The sequence below is a fragment of the Athene noctua genome, chromosome 4, assembly GCF_965140245.1.
Source record: "Athene noctua chromosome 4, bAthNoc1.hap1.1, whole genome shotgun sequence".
NCBI classification, from domain to species: domain Eukaryota; kingdom Metazoa; phylum Chordata; class Aves; order Strigiformes; family Strigidae; genus Athene; species Athene noctua.
Genome location: NC_134040.1, coordinates 31,474,771 through 31,502,084, shown reverse-complemented (window position 1 = coordinate 31,502,084; position 27,314 = coordinate 31,474,771). Strand labels below are relative to the sequence as shown.

General features: G+C 35.8%; 1 protein-coding gene across 3 annotated transcripts in view; it reads left to right on the top strand.

Moving 5' to 3' along the window:
* Window positions 1-1,160: 1,160 nt before the first annotated feature.
* Window positions 1,161-27,314, top strand: part of CLOCK (clock circadian regulator) — a 56,387-nt gene continuing 30,233 nt past the window's right edge. The window contains exons 1-7 of one of the 3 annotated variants that reach the window (XM_074904834.1): window positions 1,161-1,430; window positions 3,410-3,509; window positions 8,021-8,108; window positions 21,550-21,664; window positions 24,104-24,194; window positions 25,863-25,922; window positions 26,336-26,484. In XM_074904834.1, the coding sequence (XP_074760935.1) occupies window positions 24,175-24,194; window positions 25,863-25,922; window positions 26,336-26,484 (229 nt within the window). In that variant the 5' untranslated portion in view covers window positions 1,161-1,430; window positions 3,410-3,509; window positions 8,021-8,108; window positions 21,550-21,664; window positions 24,104-24,174. Of the gene's footprint in view, window positions 1,431-3,409; window positions 3,510-8,020; window positions 8,109-17,782; window positions 17,831-21,549; window positions 21,665-24,103; window positions 24,195-25,862; window positions 25,923-26,335; window positions 26,485-27,314 lie in introns of those variants that run through there. The other 2 variants (XM_074904835.1, XM_074904837.1) reach the window with 2 other exon arrangements.

The following is a 27,314-nucleotide window of genomic DNA, read 5'->3' as shown; positions in this document are numbered from 1 at the left end:
CTGCAGGGTTGCCTGACTCTTAGTTTGGTTTAGTATGTAAAATAAATCCTGAAGTTAAAAGAATAGCTTTAAGCTGTGATTTAATATTTTCCCGTTGTTATGGAGAAAAAAAATGCTTTCGGTGTATGTCTTTGAAAAGACTAGAACTTAGACCTGGCTTTCAGTAGTAAAGAGTAAAAGAAATTATAATTTAAGCTTAAGAAATTGGACTTTTCCTTTTAAAGGCCATGGTGAGTAAGTGTTTTTAAATAGTGAAGAGATAAAGCTGAAAGGGTGCCATCTAAAGATTTCTGTTTATACCAGTTACTGTATGAAATATGTCCACTAATAGCCAAAGAATAAGATTTTTCTCTCATCATAAGAACAAAAGATGGTATCTCCTGTAAGCTCACTCCTCTCTCTTGTAACATGGAGTTATTAATTAAAAAGCAGGAGGAGCTGGACTTCTGTCTAGAATGACATTTCTCTGTTCCTTTCCTGTCTTGCCTATATTTGTGTTACCTGTTAGTTGTGATAAACATCAGACTGAAATTTGCCTCATTATGTTCAACTTGTAAGATTTTATCAACTCTCCGTGGGGAATTGTGGTGTGTCTTGCTGATAGGTTTAGAGAAACTTCCCATAGACTTAGTAATGGTGAAAGTGAAGAAACTTCACTAGCTTGCTACTTTTGTTTCTGGAGAATTCCTTACTTAATAACATCAAATATACTTTTCAAGCCTTCAGTAACCAACATAATCAACACGTTACAGTAATCAGAAATTTTCATTTATTAACTTCAAGTATTAAAATACTTCATGTTTAAAATACCATAATGGGCTGCAAAATACTTAGGTGACTTTGACTTGTGCTTATTTTAAAGTAGTTTTCATAGTAACAACAAATATTCTAAAGGAAACAGGATTTTCCTCTGACTGTGAGTAGAAAAGCAAGTAGCAGCATGAATCACAGCTTCCAAGAACTGTCAGAATAGGAATGCAGATTCTCCCACACACACATACACACTTTCCTTGCTGCCAATTTTAATGTAGTAATGTGATTTAATAGTTTTTCTTGCCATCCACAGGAGCAACATTCATTATATGTAATCAAGCTACTACTAGCAGTTGCATGGTTGAGGATGAAACTAGAGTTTGGAGCTAGTATGGTAGTTCCAATGATAACTCTCTATCTAACATCTCAGCATTTTTGCTTAAAATATGTTTTCTGAACATGTTTTTGTTGTTAAAATACTGTACTTCAGTGTTTTTCTTTTTTTTTTTTCCATCTCAGAAGCATTAGTTAAACATGTTGTGCTGCACTAAAGCTTTTCATGCTGTTTCATAGATAATAAGATACAGTTCCAGCCTTGAAGAGCTTATGATCTGAATTTCACTGACACAGAAAATGAGAATGACCTCAGAAAGGGGGACAAGGATTCAAATGAATAAGTGAGTCATAGTGATTGAGTTAAACAAGTTGTCATTTCTAAGAACAGAATAAGGTAATCAGCAAGGAAGAAGATGAGAATATGGAAGCGAAAGACAGCACAAAGGAAGTCCAAATAGTATAGGGATTTGAAGGAAAAGAGGGAAAATTTGTTACTTTGCAGGATCTGGAAAGCATCATAAAATCAGAGTAGTCTGAATCAAGGTGAAGAGTAACTAGAAGGTGTTAGAAAATGGAGCAGGAAACAGATATGTAGAAACTTACAAATTATGTTGGTGGGTTTCGCTTTTATGAAAGATGAGACAGGAAAAGTATTTGAGAATGTGCTGGTTTGATTGGTTTGACAGGATAATCAGGACACAAATTCTAGTACTGAGAAATTTTTTTAACCCCTTAAGAAATTTAGCTGTTGATTTAACTTACTTTTAAAGGCAAAACAACAGGCAACTGTAGCTGAAAATTCAGTCTCAGGCATTCCTGTTGCTTTGTTGCTACCCCCTATTACAACCAGTTTCTGTATAAACTGGAGGATTCTTTATGAGCTTCAGCACAATAGAGGTGGGGCTATAGAAGCCTCCAACATCAGAGGTAATTGAGCTACTACCACTTTAAGTCAAAAAGATCACAAACTTTTTTGCATTAAAATAACTGAAATTGCTTTTCTGAAGTATTTTAGTTAAGCTAATACCTTTACATGGATAATTAAATTTGCCGTTGATTTGTATTATGTTTATCTCTGTATTGCTGGCATAAGAAATGAAAAATAATCTCTCATAAACTTCTATATTGCTTTTTAAAATGGCACCTAGACACTTTTGCTGCTCCATAGAGTATAGTTTGCAATTTCTTATCTATATACTAGTATTTCATTCAAACCTTTCATTTCTAACATCAGGATAGTTCATTTCACTGTATAGAAAAATAGAGAAGTAGATGATAGCGGTCTCCCTTTCTTATCCCAGTTAGGCTTGTCCAGTAGACCACCTTCAAACATTGGCATTCTTCTTCCCCAGCTTGACAGCTGCTTCTTTCTATGTTGTATTACTGAGGGACAAGGTGGTAAAGGACAGGGGTTTTGAAGTTCCTTTTTAAAAATTATCTTATGTCAAAGGAAATCTTAACTATCCTTGCATATGATTTATGGAAATAGATTTATGTATACCTTAAAAGGTTATACTTTGCCACATGGCAGTACTGAATAGAAAATATTAACAGTGATAACTAGCAGTAGTTTTCTCAGTAGGATTGTCATCAATGAGATTATATGACCAAAATGATACATGTGTATTTAACACACAGCACAGTATGTAGCAATACAGAATTTGTGATCTGTGCTAGATGGGGAGCTATTTTTTTGTGGCGTAAGTAGGGTGTTTGTGTATAGAGATTTCTGTTGTATAGTTAGTTTCTGCTCAGTACTGTTTACTGAAATTAGTTTTTCATTAGTGAGGGGAAGATGTTTGTCTGTCTTATGCTGTTGTGTGCCGTGTTCTCTGAGAGTTTTAAACTGTGTTCTGAGGTAGATCATGTGTCCTGTCTGAACCATAATATACACACAGAGTTATGATTGTACTGGTGTATTTTCTTTCCAGAAATTTGCTTGGTGTACTATTGATGTTCTGCAGGGTCATAATATACTCCAAAGCAATTGTAATATGATAATTGTAATGTTAACGTTTTGTAGGCAGTGTTAGAATTGTAATTTTGATGTTACCATTAGGCTGTTGCATTTGTCTTTTTTTAAGTGTGAGAGATAAGTAAAAGGTGGTATGCAGTTTCGAAGTTCTCCTTCATATATATTTGCTTCATTATGCTGAATAGAGGAATTGGAAAGAGAAATTGTGGACGGTTTAGGGATGGAAAAAAAGTGACTGAAATGGCAAGAGAGAAAACAGAGTAGCAATCAAGGGCTCACCTCTGAAAGTTGTTTTGAATGGATTAATCTTTAGAACTGTGGGGATTTTTTGTTGTTGTTTTTCAGAAGACTGTGCCAAAGAAGACTTGCTCAGATGACATCACATTTGGACTACTAATGCTGTCCACCCACTCTACAAGGCACAATGCATTTCTAGGTAATTTAAGTAAGTATGTAGATTTTATTGCTACTAGAAGAGTAATGCTTTAAACAGAAGCATCTCTTTTTCAACCTCAGGCAAGGTAGACATTCCACTTCAATTTGAGATTGAAATTAATGTTGTGTGGGGGCAAGAATAAACTTAAGCTTTTAATAAACTTTCATCCATGGAGCATGGAATGAAACAATTGAACTAACTGTACCTGAGCTGCCTTGGAAAGTAGAAGGGGAAAAAAAAAAAAAAAAAAAAAAAGAGCCGTGATGGCACTGTCCCCAGCAATGAAGTGTACTAATTTGGCCTTGTGGTTTCTGGAGACTGAGTTAATCTCTCTTCTAGGGATGTGTTGCAGTGAATGAGCCATGCTCACAGCTTTTTTGGATGGGTGGGTTGGTTTTTTTTTTTTTTGCAGATGCTCTTGTTAAAGTGGAGATGATCTTAACACCCCATTAATGTAAGAACATATAGAAAGCAAAAGAATGCATCTTAGTTCAAGTAGCAATATCTCTGTTCATATGTCATCTTATTTGTGAAAGAGTTGCAACTCCCCACTTCCTTGATTGGACATTATATACTATCCAGCTGAAGAAGGGCCAGGAGGTGCAAATTTTCATCTTTGCAAGATTTTTTCATGTCTTATCTTACAGTAAGGTTACGGATTGCTTTGTAAAAAAATGGCTGGATGGCCAGACCCAAAGAGTGGTGGTGAACGGAGTTAAATCCAGTTGGCAGCTGGTCACGAGTGGTGTCCCCCAGGGCTCAGTTTTGGGGCCACTCATGTTTAACATCTTTATTGATTATCCAGATGAGGGGATCGAGTGCACCCTCAGTCAGTTTGCAGATGACACCCAGTTGGGTGGGAGTGTTGATCTGCTCGAGGGTAGGGAGGCTCTGCAGAGACCTGGACAGGCTGGAGCGATGGGATGAGGCCAACTGCCGGAGGCTGCCCTTGGACCACAACAACCCCCGGCAGCGCTACAGGCTTGGAGAGGAGTGGCTGGCAAGCTGCCAGTCAGAGAGGGACCTGGGTGTGCTGATTGACAGCAGGCTGAACAGGAGCCAGCAGTGTGCCCAGGTGGCCAAGAAGGCCAGTGGCATCCTGGCTTGTGTCAGCAACAGCGCGGCCAGCAGGGACAGGGAAGGGATCTTACCCCTGTACTCGGCACTGGTGAGGCTGCACCTCGATTCCTGTGTTCAGTTTTTGGCCCCTCACTACAAAAAGGACATTGAATGACTCGAGCGTGTCCAGAGAAGGGCAACAAAGCTGGTGCAGGGTCTGGAGCACAGGTCGTACAGGGAGCGGCTGAGGGAACTGGGGGTGTTTAGTCTGGAGAAGAGGAGGCTGAGGGGAGACCTCATCGCTCTCTACAGCTGCCTGAAAGGAGGTTGCAGAGAGCTGGGGGTGAGCCTCTTTAACAAAGTAACAAGTGATAGGACAAGAGGTAATGGCCTCAAGTTGCTCCAGGGAAGGTTTAGACTAGATATTGGGAAGTATTTCTTTACAGAACAGGTTGTTAGGTGTTGGAATGGGCTACCCAGGGGGGTGGTGGAGTCCCCATCCCTGGAGGTGTTTAAGAGTCGGGTCATCGTAGAGCTTAGGGATCTGGTGTAGTTGGGAACTGTCAGTCTTAGGTTAATGGTTGGACTGGATGGTCTTCAAGGTCTTTTCCAACCTTGATGATTCTGTACATCCATGGTCATGCAAAGAGAAGCACTGAACAGACAGGATAGTTTGTTTAAGGTTTGTCTTATGCATGACAAAGGGATTTTGATTCGATATATCATGAGGATCTGGCCATGGCCTTCTGTAGCCTCCATGCATGTATTTATATGCTTTCTAAGTAGATATTATTGTTAAACTTTTTCAGTTGTTCTGTTGGGTTTTTTTACTGGGTCAAAAAAACCACCAAGAAACTGATCTGTTTATGTAGATCAGCCATTGTGCCAATCTTACTGAAGCTGGATTATTTTGTCTTGCTGGCAGAAAAGCTTCCTATATTCCTAATGGCTTATCATGCATTGGAGGTGTTTGAGCGTGCATGAAGTTTGGTCGTAAATAGTGTTAGTGGTAGCAGTGCTGGAAGTTAATGATGCTTGACACTTTCTATTCCAAGACCCTTGTTTTAGTTGCTTATAATTTAGCAAGACTTAAATCACTGAAGAGTAATTCTTTGCGTTGTATATCTGCTTCAGCCAAAATTTTACTGGAAGTCAGCCTCTGTCTGAGAATGAGATGAGGGGGAGGAATGTACTATTTTCTTGATGCAATGAAATGCAATGAAAATCTTAGCACTGGAAGGATAAAGCACCTGCATATGTTAGAGCAAGCACTCAAGGTTTTAGGAGAAAACTTAAACTGTTATGCTGCACAACGAGGCTGCTTTTTTTTTTTTTTTTTTTTTGTGGTGACATCCCAAACTCTTATGTCAGGTGGCATGATATATTTCTGAAAATATGGTTTGTGTGAGTTCAGTGACTTGCCTGAATCCATTTCATCTGTCCAAATCAGATGAGCTAGATATATTCCAAATCCTTTTAGTCATAACCAGACAGAGCTACTGAGCATGTTCTAGCTGGACCGAGAGAGGTAAACAGGCCTGATCTCTTCTACTGCATTGTAAGGTCAAGTATGAACACTGAATAAGGAGACTTCTCCCCTCCATGTGCTTTTCCTGAACTCCACCCTCCTCCACTATTGATGCAGTTCTTCAAATGTTGCTTCAGTAGCATATTTACATAACTGTTGTGCTTTTTTGATTGAACTTGTCTATATTCTTTGAATTTTCTTTTTTGTTGTTGCTCTTGTGTTCAGAGCAGATCATAATGAAATAGATTGTTTAGAACAATGTATACTGTGTGTGGTTAAAAGTTATAGAAGACTTCATTTTGAGCATCCTCAAAACTTATGCATGGTCTGCATCTTTGGTGTTACTTTTCAAGTAACCTTTTTAGACCATGAGGACCTGCTTTTTTTTTTTTTTTTAGTTAAGAATTGTGTTCTCCAGGGCACACTTGACCTTTATTTACTGCTTGTCTCTCCATGGGCTGTTTTCTTTCACCTATACATTTTCAGTAGTCCTTTTACTTGTGTTTCTGCCTCAGAGCTCTTTTTTTTTTTTTTTTTTTTTTTAACTTGTGCTGAAAATCCTTAGTTTAAAACTGCTCTTAAGTTACAAACCTTTTGTATTTACTTATATGAAAAAATCTTTTTATGCATCTTTTTCTTAATGTTCTTTATAGAAGTGTGAAAAGTAAATAACTAAATAGAGAGAAAATACTTCTGACACTGATCTGTAGAACTAGAAGAGAAATTTGACAGTTGTTGCACTCTCACTGACTTGTGTGCACGTGTGCGTGCTTGCAGTAGTGGCTCTGTGCTTCTCTGGAAACATGCCCATGTCACTATGTGCAAAAACACATTTACTCGGGAGAACAGTGAAGCCAAACCACTGTCTTACTCTGATTTGTTCTTGTACACCAGCTGTAGAAGTGCAATGAATGAGGAGTAGCAGCAGCACAGTCAGAGCCCATCCACAAGGAGTGGGAAATCGTAGGGCAGTTAGTTATCTTGGTTGTAATTACTGGGGCTGCTCTGCCTATCACAGTAAAGAAAATTGCAACTCATTAAATCAAAATTTGTTTAATAGGGTATAGAGAGCTAATGATCTGAGAATGATCTCTTGGTTCCTAACTGAGATTTAAGGGGAAAAAGAGAATGTTTCTGAGCAAACTGAGAGATTATCCTAGGTTTTACATTTGGATCAGAGGAGTTGACTTAAATTAATGAAATAAAGTAGTGGAGTTGCTGACCAAAGCAAAGGTATGCCCTGGGCCAGGCAGAGGTCCTCTGTGGGAGAAGTCACCACCCTATTTGTCTAAAGATTCAAATTAGAAGACAGATTTACAAGACAGGTTGGGGACTTCTAGTCCTACTTACTTTTGCTGAAACTAGAATTTATAGTGTGGAGGTAACATTTCCACCTCTGCCTTTTGCTTATTGTAGGACTTGCACTGAACTTCAAATATTTTGGGGTTTTTGTGTTGAAGTGACACAAGAGCATCTGGTGTTTGTGAGTTATAGGAAGACAAAATCTGTGTTCAGTATAGGAGTAAATGGAATGATTTATTGCTTCTTAGATTTTTATGGATTAAAAATGTAGTATTGAGTTAATCTTTAAATTCTGTAATTGCTTAATAGAGTTTAAAAATATTGATGGAATAAGTTGTATTTAATGTTGATGAAAATTGCTGCAAACTGATTTTTGTTATTAAAACCAGAATTACTTACAAATTGGGTTTTGCTTTGAAGCCCAGGTCCACACAGAATGAAGCTTCTGAAATGAAAAAGATAATATTTAGATGAAATAATGAATAGGATTATACTTAAAATTTTCGATTTGTGTACATGTGAAAGTTTGTATAATGTTGTTTTGTAGTTTGTTTTCTGTTTTTCTTAAAAGGCAGTTTTTCTTTAGGAATTGCTTTAAAGAGATCTGATTTTCTTTTAATCTAAATTTTAGCAAATGCCGAGTGAAGCCCATTCTTTCATTAGCAAAAATCCTCTGGAAAATTGCTTGGATGTTGTATATTGAATGTCAGTGAAACTAGGTGAGTCTCTGAATATTTTGATTGTTTTAAGCAGCTAACGAGTTAATTGTGTGTGGCAAAATCCTGTTTATAATTTACAATGTTAAGAGAAAATCTGGCATTTAACCTAAAATCTAGATTAAATTATTATATAAACAAATGACATCGCTCAGAAAGGAAAAAGAAAAAGGCAAAGATTAAGCAGTATATTCCTGGCTTTACTCCTAAGGTAAAAAGTTGTGTATATGCAAAAAATATTTTTATTTAGTGTTTCTGTAATTAAGTGTTTCCATAATATAAATTGCTTTTTAGTTTCCCATAGCATTTTTGTGTTCTGTGTTCCTGCGACTGTTCTCTGAGATGATGTTTAGAACCAGGCTAATTTCAGTCTTACAGTAGACTAATATTCCTGTGTCATTAATCTGATTTTTCTCAATTCACATAGCTGCTTAGCACTGGATTTAGGTATCAATTTGAATGATTGAAGCAAACACATGTTCATCTTTAGCCCTTTTAAATTTTGTTTGAGTTAGGGCAAGTTAAATCATAGTGGTAGTGCCTACATGTCTGTCTCAGTCTGCACCATCAGAATTTCCAAATAAAAACCAATGCTGACAGCTCTGTCTGAAAGTTCAGAGATGTCTGAATCCTCAGTTTTCTCTTGCTGTATTTAATAGCACAGGTAATGGGAGGAAATAAATAAATGAGACAAAAATCTGAAAGAAATAAGGAGCAAACAAGAAAAGAAATAAAATATTAAAAGGGAAAGGACATAAAAGATGAAGAAATGAAGAAGAGAGAAATGTAGCCAAAGTGACGGACATACCCAGTTTTATGTCTTCTGCTGAATTCTGGAACAGGGAAAATAAATTATTTTTGTGATCTATTCCTTTTTTTTTTTTTTTTTTTATTATTGTGATGAGGAGTTATGAAGAAAAGCTTACAGAATTCTTCTAGAGTCTTTCAGTGCCTTCAAATATTCTGTTTTGAGAAATTACACCTGCTTTGGTTAGTCTGGTTTGGAAAGGTAGAATAGTTTCAGTGTATGCTTTACCATTTTGATTTGGATCATTAGTACTGTTTTGTGGAAAATCTCTCCATTATCGCTCCTTACCACATACTTGTTCAGGGTGTTTGAATTGCATTCCTTTTCCAGAAAACTAGTTTGTAAGTTCTGCTGCAGGTACGAAGTGCTTTTCTGTCTCTACTGGGGACATACAGGTCTGAATTAATTATTAAATCCCTGTAAGACTTTGAATGGCCTGTGTGATGGTTGTGTTTGCTTCTGGAGACCAGATGAAATCTAATCCAAAATAAACCCTCTTGAACAGATAGCATAGGAGTGTCAGCACCATCTGCTTTGGTCTACTGATCCATTTCTACTGTTCCAGATTACTTGCTAATGGAGACGTAGCCAAAAGTGTTTACTTTGGTTATAGGTCATCTACTGGCCTATAACCATATAGCTTTAACTATAACCATATAGCTACAACCATATAACTATATCTATCACATCTGTGATAGATATCTACTCTACAAATGCAGTTGTAAGTTTCAGTGATGATAATATGCACAACTTTCTAAGTGGCAGGAATGTTCTTTGCAACTTTCTTTTATACAAACTAAGAAACATAAATACTACAAGTGACAGTGAATCAAATGACTACATTGTAACTGCCTTTTGAAATGTTGATTGTTTAGTCTGTTTTTCTTCCCTGCTTATATTCTTAAATTGTTAAAAATTAGTCTTCTGATTGCTTTCATTTCCTAATTTTTATATAGAATTCTAAAATTTGTATACTTCCCACTCCAAGTGTTTTGCTTGAGCTGCTCATCTGCATTGGAAAAAACCCAGGTCCAGTGTTTTATTGCAGTCATTAAGTAGGAGCAAGACAAAAAATGAAAAAGAGATTGTCTTCACTGGTGTTTGCAGTTATTACCATCTTTCTGTGCATTGAACTGTCATGAATCAAGACAGATATTTTTTTTTCCTCCGGACTGAATTCCTCAATTTGAGGTTGTAGATGGCAGTTGTTAATATTTTGAAAATTTAAGTAATATTTAGTTGCCAATATTAAATATTTTTTTCTTAAAGTAACAGTTGTAAGAATTTTCATCTGCCCTGTGAAATACGAAGTTCAGAGATTCCCATGAATTTTGCACACATACTGCTAGTTTAACATCCTGCGTGTCTAAGCCAATGGTTAGGGCTAAACTCAGTTATATTTCTTGTTAATTAGATCTTTGCAGAGTCTAGCTTTTGGCATTTTTTTCCCACAAAATCTCCAAGATTCAAGTAAGAGTTCTGTTGATAGGGGTATTTAAATCAACCGTCCTTTAATTTAATCATTAAAAAACCCCACAAATCTAAGGTTGTAGCAGTACAAGTATCAGCAGTGTTTTGGAGAACTTTTTTTTTTTTAAATCAGTGATTTATTTTTTTTTTCCAAACCAAGGTATTTGCAGTGTTATTTAAATTGTTTTTATTCAGTCTATTCCCTCATGTTGTAACTATCATAAGCATATAGAAGTTAACATATTTTATTCTTCTAGACTTAAGCATCCCTCTGTTCAACTTGTATAATCCTTTCTAAAAGAGTGGTTATTACTGCCACATGTGTATGTAGCACTTCAGCCCAGAGAAGTGATTGAGTCACCATTCCTGGACATATTTAAAAGATGTGTAGATGTGATGCTTAGGGGCATGGTATAGTGGTGGTCTTAATGATCTTAAAGGTCTTTTCCAACCTAATTTTTTCTATTCTAAAAAAAATGCATGTATTAAGTAAAAATTTTAGTATTTACGTGCTTCATATAGCAGCTTTCGGAGGGGAACTCACTGAGGCAGGTACAAGTCTCAATTTAAAATGAAGAAAAGTGTTGAGGGTCAAAAGTGTTGAGAACTGTAAGCCAGCAAGTTATGAAGAGTCCTTGTTATTTTAAGAAATGTTGCCTTATGAATATTGCACTGTTGTGTTGAAGTGTATAGTTCATTCTCACTCTATTTGCATATTTGTTAGTCTGTTAGGCTTAACTAAACTGTTTCAAGCCTTAATCTATGCTTAAATACAATACATCTGTCTTCATCAGCTTGTTAATGCTTAAATACAATACAGTGTCTTCATCAGCCTCTTAGCATGTGTCCTAAACATATAATTTATATTAGTCTCAAGATTTCCTGTGAACAGCTTTTGGGATCCCATGCCTTGATACCAGTATTAGTCTACTAGGAAGATCCTAGGTCCTTGAAACTATGTACACAATGTTCTGTGCAGAAAAGAATTGTTATTGAAAATAAAACCTGAATGTAGTTTTACTTTTGGTAACATATATTAATTGAAAATTGGAATAGCTATAATGCCTTTAAAAATACTTTTTTAATGTTACTTTTCAGGACTTAAGTACTGGATGATCTAAGTCAGATTCTGTTAATAAAGTGGGAGAAGAGCCTATAAGGGGTGAATTACCACCTTTGTTTTGATTTAAAATATTAGTTGTAAAACACATGTAGTGTAACGATTTTTAACTAGACCCTACTAGTTAGTTGAAGTGACAGTCTTTTAAGCAATGCTAATTTTATCATCTTCAGTAACAACCTGGAAGGGAAGGTTCTAAATGTTTGCAAATGTAAAATATGGTGATACTAATTTGAGAGGTGTTGAGAACTTGAGAGTGCAGAGAAGGCTTTGAGGGGCAAGAATTGAGCATACCAAGATACATTTTGGTAGATAGAAATACTGTGGTCTGATGATTCTGTGAAATAAAAGCTTGAGAAGTGGTAAAAGAGAAAAAGAAAAAAGGTGAGGAAAATACTCTAAAGTTATGCAAATGTATTTAAGTATGGTGCCAAGTAGTTGATTTTGTGTTGAATTTTGTAGATGGTAAAAAGGACTAATAGTTCTCACACAAATAACTTGGAAGACTCATTTGAAACTTTTTAAAGTTTATATGGAATTACTGAGACAGAATCTGAAATTCCCAAAATCTGAAATTCCAAAGAGGAGCTAAATTTGTGACCTTTTATTTTCCCATAACCTAATCCTGAAAATTCTAGTCTCAAATATGGTAGCAGCAAGGCTTAAAAAAGCTTAGCTTAGAAATTTCTGTTATATTATGCTTTATGTCTTTCAGTCAATAAAATCTTAAAATATTTTTGTAAGAGATGGAAAAATGGGAAATAATTAGTATAATATTTGCTATGACTGTTGAATCAGTCTGCATGGTCCCAAAAGCCTTCATTAAAAAAATTCCCAATCCTTGAAGAGTAATATTGTCATCACAATTAAACAACTTAATTTACAATTAAATAGACTGGGCCCACCATTTTGAAGATCATACACATCTGTTGGAACAAGGAATTAGTTGGTCATCTTTTGCTGCTTCTCTGGTGGCCCTCAAAAGGTGAATTTGGTAGATTTTCTGGATGGACTTAGCACAAGCTCTGAAAATTACTGCTTATGTCAGTAGCAAGCCAAAAAGCAGGAATGCGTGCTGCTGCTGCTCAGGAGAATGAAGAAAGAATTTGAGCAAATTTGGTATCTGCATAAATTGATAATGATTTAGAAACACAGCATGCTAAAAACCAGTTGGTTAAATGTTAGTGCTACTTCAAGCTATAATTTTCCTTTGAATAATGTTTACTGAACATTCAGAAGTTCAGTTGTGTTATTTGAATACTTAAGTAAAGATGTTCTTCCTTTTTTATTTCTGTATATATAAGAATATACATGCAGAATGATTACAGTAAAGTAACATGAGAGTTTACTTTATATGTTTTTTTCCTATTCCTGCATTGCTATTTCTGCTTAGTTCATGCAGTACTATCCCTTTTGTTAAAATAATGCACCATCTTTCCTGCCTGAGCAAGTCCAGTTATTGACTAAATGTTGGTTGCTGCTCCATTGCCTTTTGATTCTTGTTTATAGCAGGGCGGCTAAAAGATACCCAACGTCTACCCCCAAAGTGGTTACAAACTGATTTGCAAAGGGTTTTGAGGAAAAGTTTTTCTGCCCTGGTTTTGTCCGTTCGTTAGTCAAGACAACAATTAAGACATTTCCTCTCTGTAACAATTGCAAAGCTTTTTTATTTTTTATGTTTTCCCTTTCCTGTTGAGGACTTCTTGCCTTTGTAATATGAAGTACTTGTCCTGTATCTCAGGTTTTGCAATCACGGTAATTCCAGTTCAGCATGGATTGTTATATTGAAAATTCTGACAAAAGAGTACTCTTGTGTTTTGTTTAATGGAGATAAGGAGCAGTGCAATGTGGGGGTTTGGAATTCTGTAACTATAGCACTGAGTTTTTATTTAATGTATAAAATTTCTCTTTCTATAACAGGTAGTTGTACTGGGGCAAAACCTCAAGAATCCACTGGCAGACACCAGAATTTTAGAAAACTAAGTCTTTACTTTTGTTAGTCTTGTTAGTCTTATGAATGTAATAGTAAGCATGCTAATACAGAAATGTATTTCGGCACATCTTTTTGAATATGTTGAAGTTAGCATCCCCTGGTGTTTGCCTTACTTTGTTTTGTTCTCTTTTTCTGTTACATCATTCTGTGTTCTTTTACCACTTTGTGGTCTCCAGGATAAGGTGCAGGACTTCTAGGGGAAGGGGATGGGGGAAGGCAGGGAGAAGGAGCTACCCGTTTGGTAATTTTTGACTTGGACTGTGCTTCAGTTTTGGAGCCTAAAATGTTCCTACTCTCATTTTATGGAAGCATGAATGTGAAGTGTCACTTATTTCTTTTTGAAGAAGCTTTCCAGTGAAGTGCACTGCCTACTCCTTTCTTCAGGCAGTCAAGCAGTCCACTCTTCACAGAAGCTTTACAGAATAATTTAGCTGTGCGTGAGTCACCCACGCTGGGAAGTTTAAGCATCAGAAGCACTTCCACAGCTGCACAAATCGAGGATTGTGCAATCAACTTGGAAAAAAAAATGATGCCCATCACTGAATATTTTTAAAGTGTTTTATTTACATGTTTGCATTTCTTCATGAGATGGATAATTAAGTTTCAGATTAAATATTAGCCTTGTAAAATGTCACTTGTTCTTGGGTGTTGCTGTTAGTAACTATAATAATTTTTTAAATATGTCCATTTGGTACACTTGTACAGTTCTAAGAGTTACAAATAGCTGCTGTAGGTATAAATCATTCTTTCACTGAATTTTCTTAGTTTCATATTATTCATTTAGGTGAATACCCTTGTATAAGTGTCTGTACTGAGGATCATCTTAAAACAGACACAATTCATGCTAATTAACATGTTACTTGATAGATAGGTTGATAACTACTTAGCGATGCATCAGGTATGTATACTCCTGTACTTTACATTTTGTTTGAGCTTCCCATTGACTCTAAGGCTGAGTTTTGGGTTTGTTTTCATATCCAGAAGCTGATCCATGAGTTTGGATCAGTGTATACAAAGAAACATCATTCTGTCCAGTAATTTCGTTTGTCATGGGTTGCCACATGAGATGCAGCAATGCATGGGAGAGTACAGATGTTTCATTTAAATATGAAGCAGACTTCTCAAGTAGTAGCTACAATGCTCATTTCTTTGAGCACAAATCTGAATCTCATTTTTCCTAATTTTGTTCTATGGCTGTAATTTAACACATGGTGTAGGTCAGCATGAAATGGCATTGTTGCCAAAAGAGTCTAACCTGGTGATTCACTGCTTCTCCTTCCCCTGTGCCAACATAGCTTTTGAGCAGCCATATGGTGAAACAAATGTAGTTGATTTAGCTGAATGAAACAATATTTGGGTTAGTTTGGGGCTGGACTGGTTTTAGGCTGTGTTGACTGTGTGATCACAGATACTAATGCTAGCAGAAGAGAGGGAATTTAATATGCACGTGGAAAAGAGTGATCAGAGTAACAATCAGAGGCTAAATTCTAAATTTAATTCTAAATTTAAACATGAGTTTATATCAACACCAAGCAGAAATTTTGTATGGAATAAAAGAAGAATTTACGTGGTATTATCTTCCTTTGAATATGTAATAATTATGTCTGTTGGATTTGATAATGAAATTTCTCCAAGGCAGCTTTCAAAAATCAGTTTACTTTCTATATCTAGACATTCTTCCCTCTTATTGTTGGGGCAGAAGAAAAACAGAGTTTTACTCTTTGATCTGTCTCATTTCATGGTGAATTTTCATGTATTTTTTCAGTATAGTAATAAAGTATTTAATTTTTTTCTCTTTGGCTAGATTTATTAGTATTCTTGCTATTGTTTATGCTCTGAGGAAAATGTGACAAACCATTTTAGACAAATGGTTGTTTACACTAACATCTGTATCTGATACAAAACATTTAAAATTGTTAATGTTCCATTTCATAAATATGCATATTTTTAATTAGATTAGTCATTTCACAGTGTTGTTAACTCCAGGATAGATATCTTGGGTACTCTATTTTAAAGTTTTTTTGAAATCAAGTGAAGAACTTTGTCTGGTAACTTTATTCTGTAGAAAATCATTGTTTCATACATAGCAGATAATTATCCCAGAAAATTAGTAATATTCAGTGGGAATTTAAACTTTTGATCATATGTGTGTGGTATTTTTTCCCCTTTTGAACTTTTTCCTCTTTTGAACCTACCTTCTCAGTTCCATTTAAGAGGCTGGAAGAAGGAAGCTGGAATCTTATTTGTTCATTGTAAAATATACCAAGTTTAGATGCCTCCTGTGAGAGAGAATAGCAGGCTCTCCAGATTTTACACCATCTACAGAACTTTTGTATTTTAGATGTGCAAATGCAATGCATACTCTTAAGTCTAACCCGTGGTTCCCTGTTATAGATCCAGCAGTGGCAGATGTAGTTAAGAGGTTCCTGCTCCTCTTTTTAGAGGGACACTGTTCCTCAGCTGTGCCAGTGTTCAAAGGTACATGAAGCCACACTTTTTAATAAGAACAAAATAATAAAGATTGTATTTAAAACTGTGTGATATGAGGATTTTTTTAGACACATCACAAATCTGCTTCATTGTGTGGCCAGAGCTGAAGGCGTGCACACCTCCAGTGAGAGCCAAGGAAGGGTGGCAAGAAGCAGGGTGGAGCCTTATAAAAATGGGTGCAAGCGGAATCCTAACATGTAGCCGCGATCTTTCTCTTGTACAGACTAGTTGCACAGGATTTACAAGCGTTATTTCTGCCACACTTACTGCTTTGTTATTGAAGGAAGGGGATCTCCAGTAAGGAACTGTGAATACAAAGGACTGAGAAAATATTTTAAATGAGAATACAGAAGAAGAGCAATTGTTTCTGATGGCCAGGTCATTAAACACTGCCTTTCAAATTTATCTTATAAACTTAGTTAGGTTTGTATTCTTTTTTTTTTTTTTAATCCTTTATGATTTTCTGGAACAGGGAGCATGTTCACTGACAAACTCTGAAAATCAGTATTACCACCACTTTCTTCTAATATCTTTATTATTAATATGAAGGGAGCATATAAACCACACCTCAGGTATCTCCCAATGTAGTTAATTTGGATCCTAGAAAGCAGAGATAATACAGGCAGCCTAGAAAGGGATGGAGGGGAGAAAAGCCTGGTAAGTGCTTCAGCAACCCAGAACCAAGGAGCAGTTATTAGAAGCCTGGAAACCTGCTGAGCGCTTTCCTGGTCACTCTCAGGGAGCTGGAGGGGCAGGCTGCTCCCATGGCAGGGCAGGCAGGGGCCCAGATCACCAGCAAGTTCCTGGTGAGCAGACAAGTCTGAGGATGAGTCAAGAAGTCAAATCAGAGTCAGAAAACAGATCAGTGGGGTATGTAGCCCAGGCAAAGAGTCTGAGAATTCTTATGGCTTTTTTGCACATATCTTCGCCGCAGTCTGAAAGAGAATCAGAGAGCTGCACTGTAATGAGATGGGAGCTTTGGGCCCATCTCTCTGGTGAGGAAGGGGAAGGACATGCACACTCCAGAGAGGAGTGGAAGAGTGGCAGCAGAACAGAGAAGTGATGGGCAGGACTGTTTTCTTTAACCATGAGCCAGAGAGATGGAAATTGCAAACTACATTCAGTCCCAAGACAGAGCAAAGTTCTCTCCTCATGGCAGGACAGTCTAATACATAAAGAACACAGGAGAGAATTTATTTTTCCTCTAATCCTCATCATCTGTGTTTCTATGAGATATTATTTACTGTGATGTTTAGCCAGACTTGTCAGACAGCTTGCTTAGGTCCATTACCTTTGCAGGGAGTAGACAAGGACACGTATGTGTGACAAACCTTTTCTAAGAACTTAACCTCTTTTTACCTCAGTGGTTGCTATGTTGTCTCCCACTCAGTGACCTGTAGGCTCTTTCAAATGCTGTTGTTTCTTTGGACTATATACAAATAGGTCTGTGGGCAAATAGTATGCACTCTTTCAAGTGCCATTATAACTCAGCTGAATATGTGCTATCTCAGACCACTACCACAACAGGTCTCCTGTCAGGCAATAGTTCTCTCTGCTTGGACTTACTCTCTTTCCCAAAAGTCCCTCAGGAACTGACTTGAGAGTGGATGAGGACAGTGGCAACCCACACCACCAGTTATTTGTCTGGTGTGCACAGATGTGTCCTTGTCTATTCCCTGCAAAAGTAATGGACCTAAGCAAGCTGCTCTGCCAGAGTAGGCTACTCATGTCCACTCACAAATTTTCTTGTTAAAAGGCTATCTTGGATCAAGATGGATCAATGGATCAATGTGGATGTCTGTGCTAGAAGCAGCCCTCTCCTACTCTGTTTTCCTGTGAAACAGGTGAAGATGTATACCTGCTGTTACAGCATGTTTATGTACAGAAAATGACACTTCTGGGATGTGTCAGCATTTCTGCACAAGTACAGACTAAGATTACAGTTGATTTGTTGCTATGGTAGAGAAAAGGTTGCAATATATGACTATTCCCAGCTACTAGAATAAGCTTTTCATCTGAAAGGTTTGTACAGAATTTCTTGAAATTTTGTTCAGCCCTGTTTTCTGATGGTTTTGTTTGTTTTGCCTTTTTTTTTAATTATTATTTTGAGGTAGAAAATGATACATGTGTCAGTTTTAAAACCATATCATTTTAACAGATAACCTTTGATTAGCAAGAAGGGATCAAACAGTCATTATCCTAATTTGCTATCTTGTTGGTGTGTGTGTATACCATTGCAAGCAAGGGAGCATGTATCTCAAAACCTGCTAGCTTGTTCTATAACTATGTCTGATTAGAGACCAGGTTTTGGTTTACCTTCCTAAAGATCTCTTGCTCTCTACAAAAGTCTGTGGTTACTGAGAGGAATTAAACAAAGCCAGTTCTTCCCTTTCTCTCCCTCTCTACTCCACCTCCAAAAAAGAAAAAGCTGAATAGAAAAATGGTTGGGCTGGAGGTAAACCTATGAAGCAAAGAGCAAAATGGAAAACATGAGTGATCATGATGTGCTTCTCTGGGCACAAGATTATAGATGGATCTCTGCTTGACCATTATGGTGTAATGTCCTAATAGAGTAAAATGCCAGAAGTTCATAATCCAGGTTATCAGGAGCAAAAGCTTCTTTGCTCCTGGAAAAGAGTATCAAGAAGGTTTATAATTATCCTCAGAATCTGTATAATGAATAGGGCTTTTGGTGAGGTGCTTACATTGGCAGTCAGGTTCTGGCTCAGCTATTTGCTCACAGTGTGATTTTTCTGCTCCTTGGCATGCTTACCCTGGTACATAACTAGTGTTAGAGTTATGCTGGGGCCATCAAGTGCTATGGAGGTGCAGACTGGTGTGCTGTGATTTTGATTCTTTAAACAAGATCTTCTCTAAAGCTAACCCTCAGTGATTATAACTAGTTTGTTCTCCTGGTAAAATAGGATTATGGCACAGAGATCAGGTTGTATTAAAGAAGTTAATCTGTTTCTGTTCGAAGAAACTGTAGTGTTGGAAAACTGTATTTTTTTCCTGTATTTTTCCTGTGATCTTTCCTGGGTGAAATTATTTGTCTTAATACATGTCATATCACATCAATTCTGTCTGAGGACTGTAATCTGTAAAGTCATGAAAATATTACTTATGAAGTCAAGACATTTATATTAAATATTTTTTACAATATAAGGGCAATTCTGATTCTTCCTAAAAATACGTAGCAATGTTACCGTTAAGGTGAAGTGCTGGACATGTAGGGGTTTCAGTCACTGACTATATGCAAAATTAAGTACAAGCAACACATTGACTATTGTCCCATCTGTTTTTTCAGCCCAGTCCTGACAGAACATCTATCATGAGCAAGACTGTAGTGTAATTTCGCAGTTTATTCAATCTTTGAATTTGTTTCTAATATTTAATATCGTCAACATGCATACCAGTATTGATGATAAAATTGGACTAAAGTTACTGAAATCCTTTGTCTGACATGGAATGTTTTGTCAGATGGTGTGAACTTATCACTATTACCTTAGGTTAGATTGTGGCTTTTTACCCTATGACTTATTCAGAACCTTGTTTCTTTGGCCAAGCGATAACTTGGCACCCAGTAACGTATTTCCTCTCCATGAGTGGTAAGTCAGTGTAGTGTAGAAGTTGCAGTATTGCTAGTTTTTGTGATTTTGCTACAGATTGAGTAATGTTGTGTATTAATAGTTCGTTTATCCATGGCAGCAGCTAAGGTTTTTGATTGAGGGCCTCAGCTTTCTTAAAGATAGTAAGTTTCTAGCCTTTTTGGTTGCAGAAAAGTTTGAAAACATGCACCGAATGTGTACAAAATACATAGTATCTAGAGACAAATACACATAATTCATTGTATTTTAAAAAACCCTCATGAATTGTGGAGACAGACCCATGACCTTTGAACACGAGGCTGACAGTGCTGGTGTGTAGGTGTCAGCCTTTCTGCTGGCTTTCACATGCATGCCATTTCTACTGAGTTAGATAGAGATCTATGTGGTTTTGGTTACAAAAGCACTGTGATTAACTTTCGTTTTGGTCTCGTTTAAACTTGCTTATGTTCATTATGACATAAACATATTCCTTTCCTCCTCATCTTAAAATTCCTTTTTGAAATAACCTTAAAAACTTCTTTTTTTAAAATTCTGTTTTAGGCATTATCAAATATGGTTTTGCGCTTAAGTCCTGTGGTGTTTAAGTGTTTAATTGTGATTTTTTTTAAAAAATACACCTCTACATACTGCAGAGATGTGGTCTGAAATTTTCCTCATTAGAACTCTAATGGGAGCTGGGTGAGAGTTGGCAGAGTTGTTTGACTCCAAGCAGTTTAAAAACACAGGTTTCATGTTGCAGTCTCTGTAACCTAGACTTCCATGGGACTCTTTGTCACTATTAATGTTTGCACTTGTCAAACGGAACAAATCAGAATAGGAGAGGAGGCTGTAAGCACCTAAAAAAGTAGGTCAATGGGCCAGCAGGTTATTTGGCCAGACAAGAATGAGTGGCTTCATTGAATCATGCTGTAATTGTTTTTCTCCTGTTGGCAGATTGTTCTGCTGTGCTTTAACTTCCTATGTTAATACTTGCATCTGTATTTTAACCACTTAAGAGCCTCTGCTAGGTGCAGGGGAGGAGAAAATTTTTCTAATCAAATAAGAGATAATTCTGGTGTTTTCCGTAAAATCCATTAATCCATTAAGAGTAGCATAAATTTAGTTTTTAGATCCCAGCTACCTTTTTTAGAATTTAATATGGTTTAAAATATTTTTTTTCAGAAGTGGTACAAGTACATTGTATAATGAATACATTTTATTTTAAGAACACTAAACAAGGCAGATAGAAATGGGATAAAGATGAGAGAAAAAACTGATTTCATGTAACTTTAAAATGTGGAAAGTAGCATGGTTTAAGAGAAGAAACTCTGTAACTGAAATGTAACCATATAAAGAGACTAGAACTTGGTGATCACTTATGCTGGAGTTTTTTTATAGAAAAAGTGGATTTGTGAGGTTAAGTTTGGAATACATTCTTGAAAGTGTTTCTGAAGTGGGTTTTGAAAGAAGGGGTTAATGGCTGTGTCTGAGGGAGAAGCAGTAATGCAGCTGGGCAACTTTGCTAGTTGCCAGCAGCAGCATTCTACACATTCTGGAGTCCTGAGAGTGGCAATTTTGGAGACTTGGAGAGGAGAAGGCGTAACTGAAGAAGCCAGGAGAGAACCAAGTAAGAAAGAGAAGGTGTTTACATAATGATACAAAGATATTCTTTGAAGGTAGTGGAAGGGAAGATTTAGATAGTGTGGGTGATAGCAATTTCAAAAGTAAAAATGACATCAAGATTGAAGGTAGGCATAAAGTGATATCTTAAAGCAGAGATGAAACTGTCAGAATATCCTACTTACCATGGAGAAGAGCAAGGTGAATTTGGATAGTGAAATACTTGGGATATTTTTAATAAGCAGAATATTGCATTTATAAATTACTTGTCTTGAAATTATTATTTCTCTTATTTAAAAAGTGATCATTTTAAAACTCATTGATTTTAAAACTCTCCTTTTTTATTTTTTTTACAGTTCAGAATTTAATGCTTTTCTGCAGAAGAGGATACATTTAACTCCACATTGTTCTTCAGAGGAACCAGATTTCGCCCCTAAACCTCATACTTTAACAAGTCCCAAAGTATAAAAGGTAAAACAGTATTCTTATAATTAATAAAGTTTCTTTGGCTTTCAGTTATCGACACTGAAGGTCTGAGTAGCAGTGTTAAGTGGTGTCCTTTGTTCACAGAACATGACTGAATTTGAATCTTTGAAATAAACGTAGTCCTCAATATCTGTAGTGCTTCCTTTAGACTTGACTGGTTTCATTAGAATTATCTCTGCAGTCTTATGCATTTGCATGTATAAGCACTGAGAATGTTGAGGATCTTGCAAATTTGGATGCAAAGACAGAAGGTTCAGACCTTGAAAAGTGAGGAAGAAATGCACTACAGGTGCATTTCCTGTAGTCTTTAAGTTCTTTTAACTATTTGTCTTGGATACCAAATCTAAGTTGCCGGTTCCAACTTAGGATCTGTGTACTATAACAAGTGAATGATTTTGTTGAATTCTATAAATTGGGTGCTTTGTTAAAGTGAAAATAGTGACTTTTAAATTCTGATTCTGCATAATGATGATGTCAGTTATGTCACGGTGAAAGTTTTCTGTATTTAGCTGTACATGTATTTTTCTTTTGCAGATCAAGGAAACTGTATATCGTTTGTCCTACAGAATTTCATATTACTCTTGATCCCTATAATGTTAGGTACCAAATTAGTTTAAAAATTAACACACAGCTAAAAGTGTAATTAGTGCCTACCTGTAGTAGTGCATACTATGTAAGCTAAATGAAAACAAGCTGCTAATTGGTGTCTTGATTTTAAACATGCCAGTGATGATAGTTTGCTTTTACTGCTGAGCAACCTGTCTGTTTTTATGTGCTTTTGACAGCAATTCAAACACTTGTAATTTACTTGCCTTGTGCCATTTCTGGCTGGTTTTCAAATAGTGCAACTCTATTACTTTCTAAAACTTGACCAACTACTTTGGGAATTTGTCAGTATGACCAGTGCAATAGTTACTTTGAAGAATAGGAGTGAAGGAATGGTTTGCTTCCAGCGTGTCTTCATAGCACTAGATTTTGGAGAATAAATACAAGGTGAAGTTGGGATGTATTAATTGAGGAAGTGGATAAGAGAGCTCATGGGGTATATGGGCAAAACCTCATGCAGACCTTGTGATGCTCCTTGAAAGTGATTATGCTGCAACACAGCTCTCCCATTTACTTTCCTGCTGCACTCATGAAAATTTGTGGGGAAAATACTAGTCTTGTGAAGCAAATGTGCATTGTATGTGGCTGTTGTAGACTCTTGAGACAGTTGGGTTGAAACATAAGCTTTCTTCCTCAGTTTCCCCATATATTAAAAAAACAGGATAAGATTTTCCTGGAACATTTTGCAGACTGTCTGGATCATGGAGTTGCTGCCATATTTCTTGTGGTATTAACACTGCAAGTTCCACTGGATTTGGCATTCTCAGAAAAAAACCCAAAACCTTCCTTCTCAGAAACTCTGAGTCACTAAAGTGACTAAAACCAGCTCCTTTGAAATAAATACAACGCATTTTTACTATTGAGTTTGTAACATGTAAAATTTCCTGAAGATCTGTAAGTTCAGCTCATATAAATGTTCTTGTTGCATGCAGTTGTTCCTTAATCACTGACAGTGTTATAATCTTGCTGCTCCTTTTGAGCAGCCTCTGACAACTGACTTTTCTATATCAGAGAAAAATGTTGGATTGCATTGATTTATGTTTGACTTTCAGCCTTTCCATAAGCCCTGTGATTCTGTAGTTTTTGGGTACCTAAAAGTTGGTCCTTGTTGAATTAAATACTTATTTTAATTTTATATTCCTTCTCTCACTATTAATATTTCATTCATATTCTTTATTCAAAATCGTATGTACAACTGGAAAACCAAAACATTCCTGCTGAAACTTTGTAATGAATAAGTGACTCCTTTAAGAAATGGCTATGTTAACTAACTTTCTCACAGTATGGAGATCACATTCTAATAGGTATAATTTCATGTTATGGTTTCATATCTATCTATTATAACAATGTGCTCAACAAAAAAAATATAGTAAGAAATAAATTATATGTGTAAAATACTATATTGCAAATGTTTTCTGTTTGCACAGTTTCTAAGAAGAATGTATTACTGAGGAGCATTTTACATGTGTTCAGCCTTCAAAATTATGACAGTCTTTTAGGTAAAAGTTAAAATAAAAATCTATATCTGAATTCAGAGTCAGAAAAGGGTTTTTATTGGTTTAGTCCAGACTTATTATTGTAGCATTTAATAAAACAATGTTCTCTTGAACTCTCTATCATGTAAAATGAGATATTAAAGTCCAGATTATGGTGATAATCAAGACTGCATTAGAGAAGGTGGGAGGGCAGAGCTGAAGGTTGGAAGAGAGGGGAAGATTAAGAGCAGCTTATAGAGCAAATGAAAACTTTAGTATGCCCTAATGAAGAACATGTCTGTTCCTCCAGAGTCACATTTTGATATTTTTTCTTCTCTTACAGGCAAACGTACAAATGTCTACCACAAGACTAAAGTGTGATATGTTACGTTTTTTACCATAAGCACCCATAAAATGAGCTCCATTGCAGACAGGTATGTTAATAGATACTGAGAGTTTTGTAGGAATTACTGTTCAATGCTTTCTTTAATAATCTTTTTCTTATGGTTAATAGATAGAGAATATTAATTTATGAAAAAAATAAGAGGAGTGAGTTTTTGGCTATTTTTGACAGTTATTTTTGTAGCTGTTAGAAGTGTTGTTTTTTAGTCACTGGAAATAGTGATTTTTATTGTTTGAGATGAATCTTAAAATATATTACTTGTTTTCAACCATGGAACAGCATCTGTGCAAGTTGAGCTCATTTTTAATGTTTACTTGAATTTTTTTTAGTACCTCAATATTTGATTAAGGAAAACAAATACATTTAAATGATTAGTGATGCTGCAGACAATAGTAGAGTGACCTGCTAACCTATTTCAAGGGAAAAGTAATAGCTGAGACATATTTTCTACTTGATTCCTTGAGCTGGACTTTCTTAGCAGCTTAGGTGAACATCTGTCCTTAATATTCTGTGTATTACCATTTTTGAGACTTAGTGAAATGACACGCATCAAATTTACAGAAGGTTAAACCTGATTGAAATAAATTATAAAAGCAAATGGTAAAACTTTTAGAATGCTTGTCTGACTTGTCAGTTTTAGTGAAGTTTTGTGGCATTTCCCTGAAACTTCAGACTTTTGAATATACAAATTCCTTTTTAAAGCTTTATTTTTGTGTAGTAGCGTACAAAATAATTACTTCCTAACATCAGTGCTTATCATCATTTACAATTGCTTGATGTTTTATCTGTTATAAATCAGAGAGATGAGGTAAACTCTTTAGAAAGACGGTTACTTGCTTTAAGGGAAGAAAACATTGGGACAAAAAAACTTAGGGTAGATACACAGTGGACAGCTCTACATAGACTGAAAGCAGACAGAAGAATTTAGGGGAATAAAATATGAATACGGCAGTTTTGGAAAACAGAAGAACAGTTTTGATTTGACTTTTAAAACAAGGAAACAAAGGTGTTGTATGAAGTATACCGAGGCAAAGTATACTTTTCAAAGGAAAACACATTCTCATTTTGATATTTTAATACATCTTCAGCAGTACATGGACAGTTGTCAAGGTGAGGAAAAGTTACGTGATACCTGGTGAGAAAGCAAATGAGATGATAATTGTTGTTACTGTTTAATGTTGATATTAATTCTATATTTATAAAATTACATACGTGGATGAAGTATAGCATATTCCTCAGCCCTCTTCCATTAATAATACTTCAGTATTTTAGCAAAAATGTACTTTATTACTATAAATATTTGGAATAGAAGTTGCCAGAAAGTAAAAATAAATTATATATGTCCTCTCATCTTTTCAAAAGGGTATGGTAATGCAAATAATCTAGAAAAAAAATTAAGTAGTGTTCATTTAAGTGTTTGCATAGGGTTGTAAGTTCTCATTAGAAGTAGTCTGAAAATCTGAGTTGTGTCAGAAATGTAAGGTTTTTTGCTTTTCTTTAAATGTCCTACAAGGAGAACTTACATCAGACTTGGCTTCAGGTTATTGATGAAGGTCCTTGTGAGACATCACAGTAAAACAGTAATTCGGTTTCTTGAAGTAATGGAGAAGGCAAATAATGAGTTCTTCATCCCTTCATTGTGATTGGACTTCACAAGAGAGCAATTTTACATTCCAACATTTATTTTTGTTTTTTTCAGAAATGATGGAAGCATTTTTGATGGGCTGGTGGAAGAGGATGATAAAGATAAAGCAAAAAGGTAAGTTTTTAAGTTACTTAAAGCTAAGATATGTCCTATATTTGTACACTCGAATTTACCATGGTGATTTCTAAACAATAAAAATGTAATTCTTTTATAAATAACAATATTACTCAACAGCATTTCTTTCACTGTTTTTCTTCAGATATGTTGTGTATTTATAACTATGCTTCAGTGATTCGTATTTTTGTAAAAGGGTGCTTACTTCCAAAGGCTTAGCTGCACCCCTCTGTGAGAAGGAGGAAGCCACTCTTCAAAAATTGTGTCTGAGATACAGAGTAGGTGGTTTTGTGACAGTTTTCACAGCAGAAATTCTTAAGGGGCTGTTTGCATCAGGAACCTGTCAGTAGTATGCAGCTTATTATAAGAAAGTTTCATAGTTGTTATAGAACATTTTCTGTTTTGTTTTTCAGAGTGTCTAGAAACAAGTCTGAAAAGAAACGTCGAGATCAGTTCAATGTACTTATCAAAGAGCTGGGTTCCATGCTTCCAGGTAATGCTCGGAAGATGGATAAATCCACTGTACTGCAGAAGAGCATTGACTTTTTACGGAAGCACAAAGGTAATTACTTGAGCAATAAAAAAATATTTGTAAATTCTTAATTTTTTAAAATGATACTCAGTACATAAAATGTTAGCGATTTTGCAGCTCCTTTAAGGAAATTAAATGTAAAGAGCTTATGAAAAAACATATTCTTAAGACCATAATTTAGGTATCAGAGATATGTTTTTGATAATATTTTGCAAAAGCCAGTACTGGTTTTTTTTTTGTCTCATAGTTGTCAGAGAAGTCTGTTTCATAAAGAGAAGCATTTTTTTAATAACCTTGAAATTCTTTGCTAGAATATAGTTCATAAGGTTCATAAGGTGCAAGTTGTCAAAGTTTTACTTCACAGAAAAACTGCTGATCCATTTCAGTGGAAGTACTTGCTGGAAGTACTTATTTTGATATTTAGATAAGACTGGTTTGAACAGTTGGTTTGTCTTTCCATGTTTCCTGTAATGCAAGATAAATTACTGAAGAAGCTAGTCCAAGGGAACTTAATGCTCCTTCTCTTCATGTCAGGTATCTACTCAACTGGCTGCTTTAACAAAGCAGATAAAGCAGTAAGGGTATTTTGGTCTCCAACAAGTGTTATTGGGTAGGTTGTTTAATGAGAGAGGGTGTCATGCAGTGGCCATACAGACCAGGATTATGGGCATTTTCTTTTTTCATTTTAGCTGGAAAAAATCCCCAGAAAAACTATAAATATTTTTAGCTGAACTTTCTAATTTTAAAGACGAATTCACTGATGTATAAGCCAATGAGTGTGTGTTTGTTGTTTTGTAAACCATCATGTGAAATGTCAAAACAATTAGTGTCTTTGAACATTCTTGCTATGTTTTCTTTCT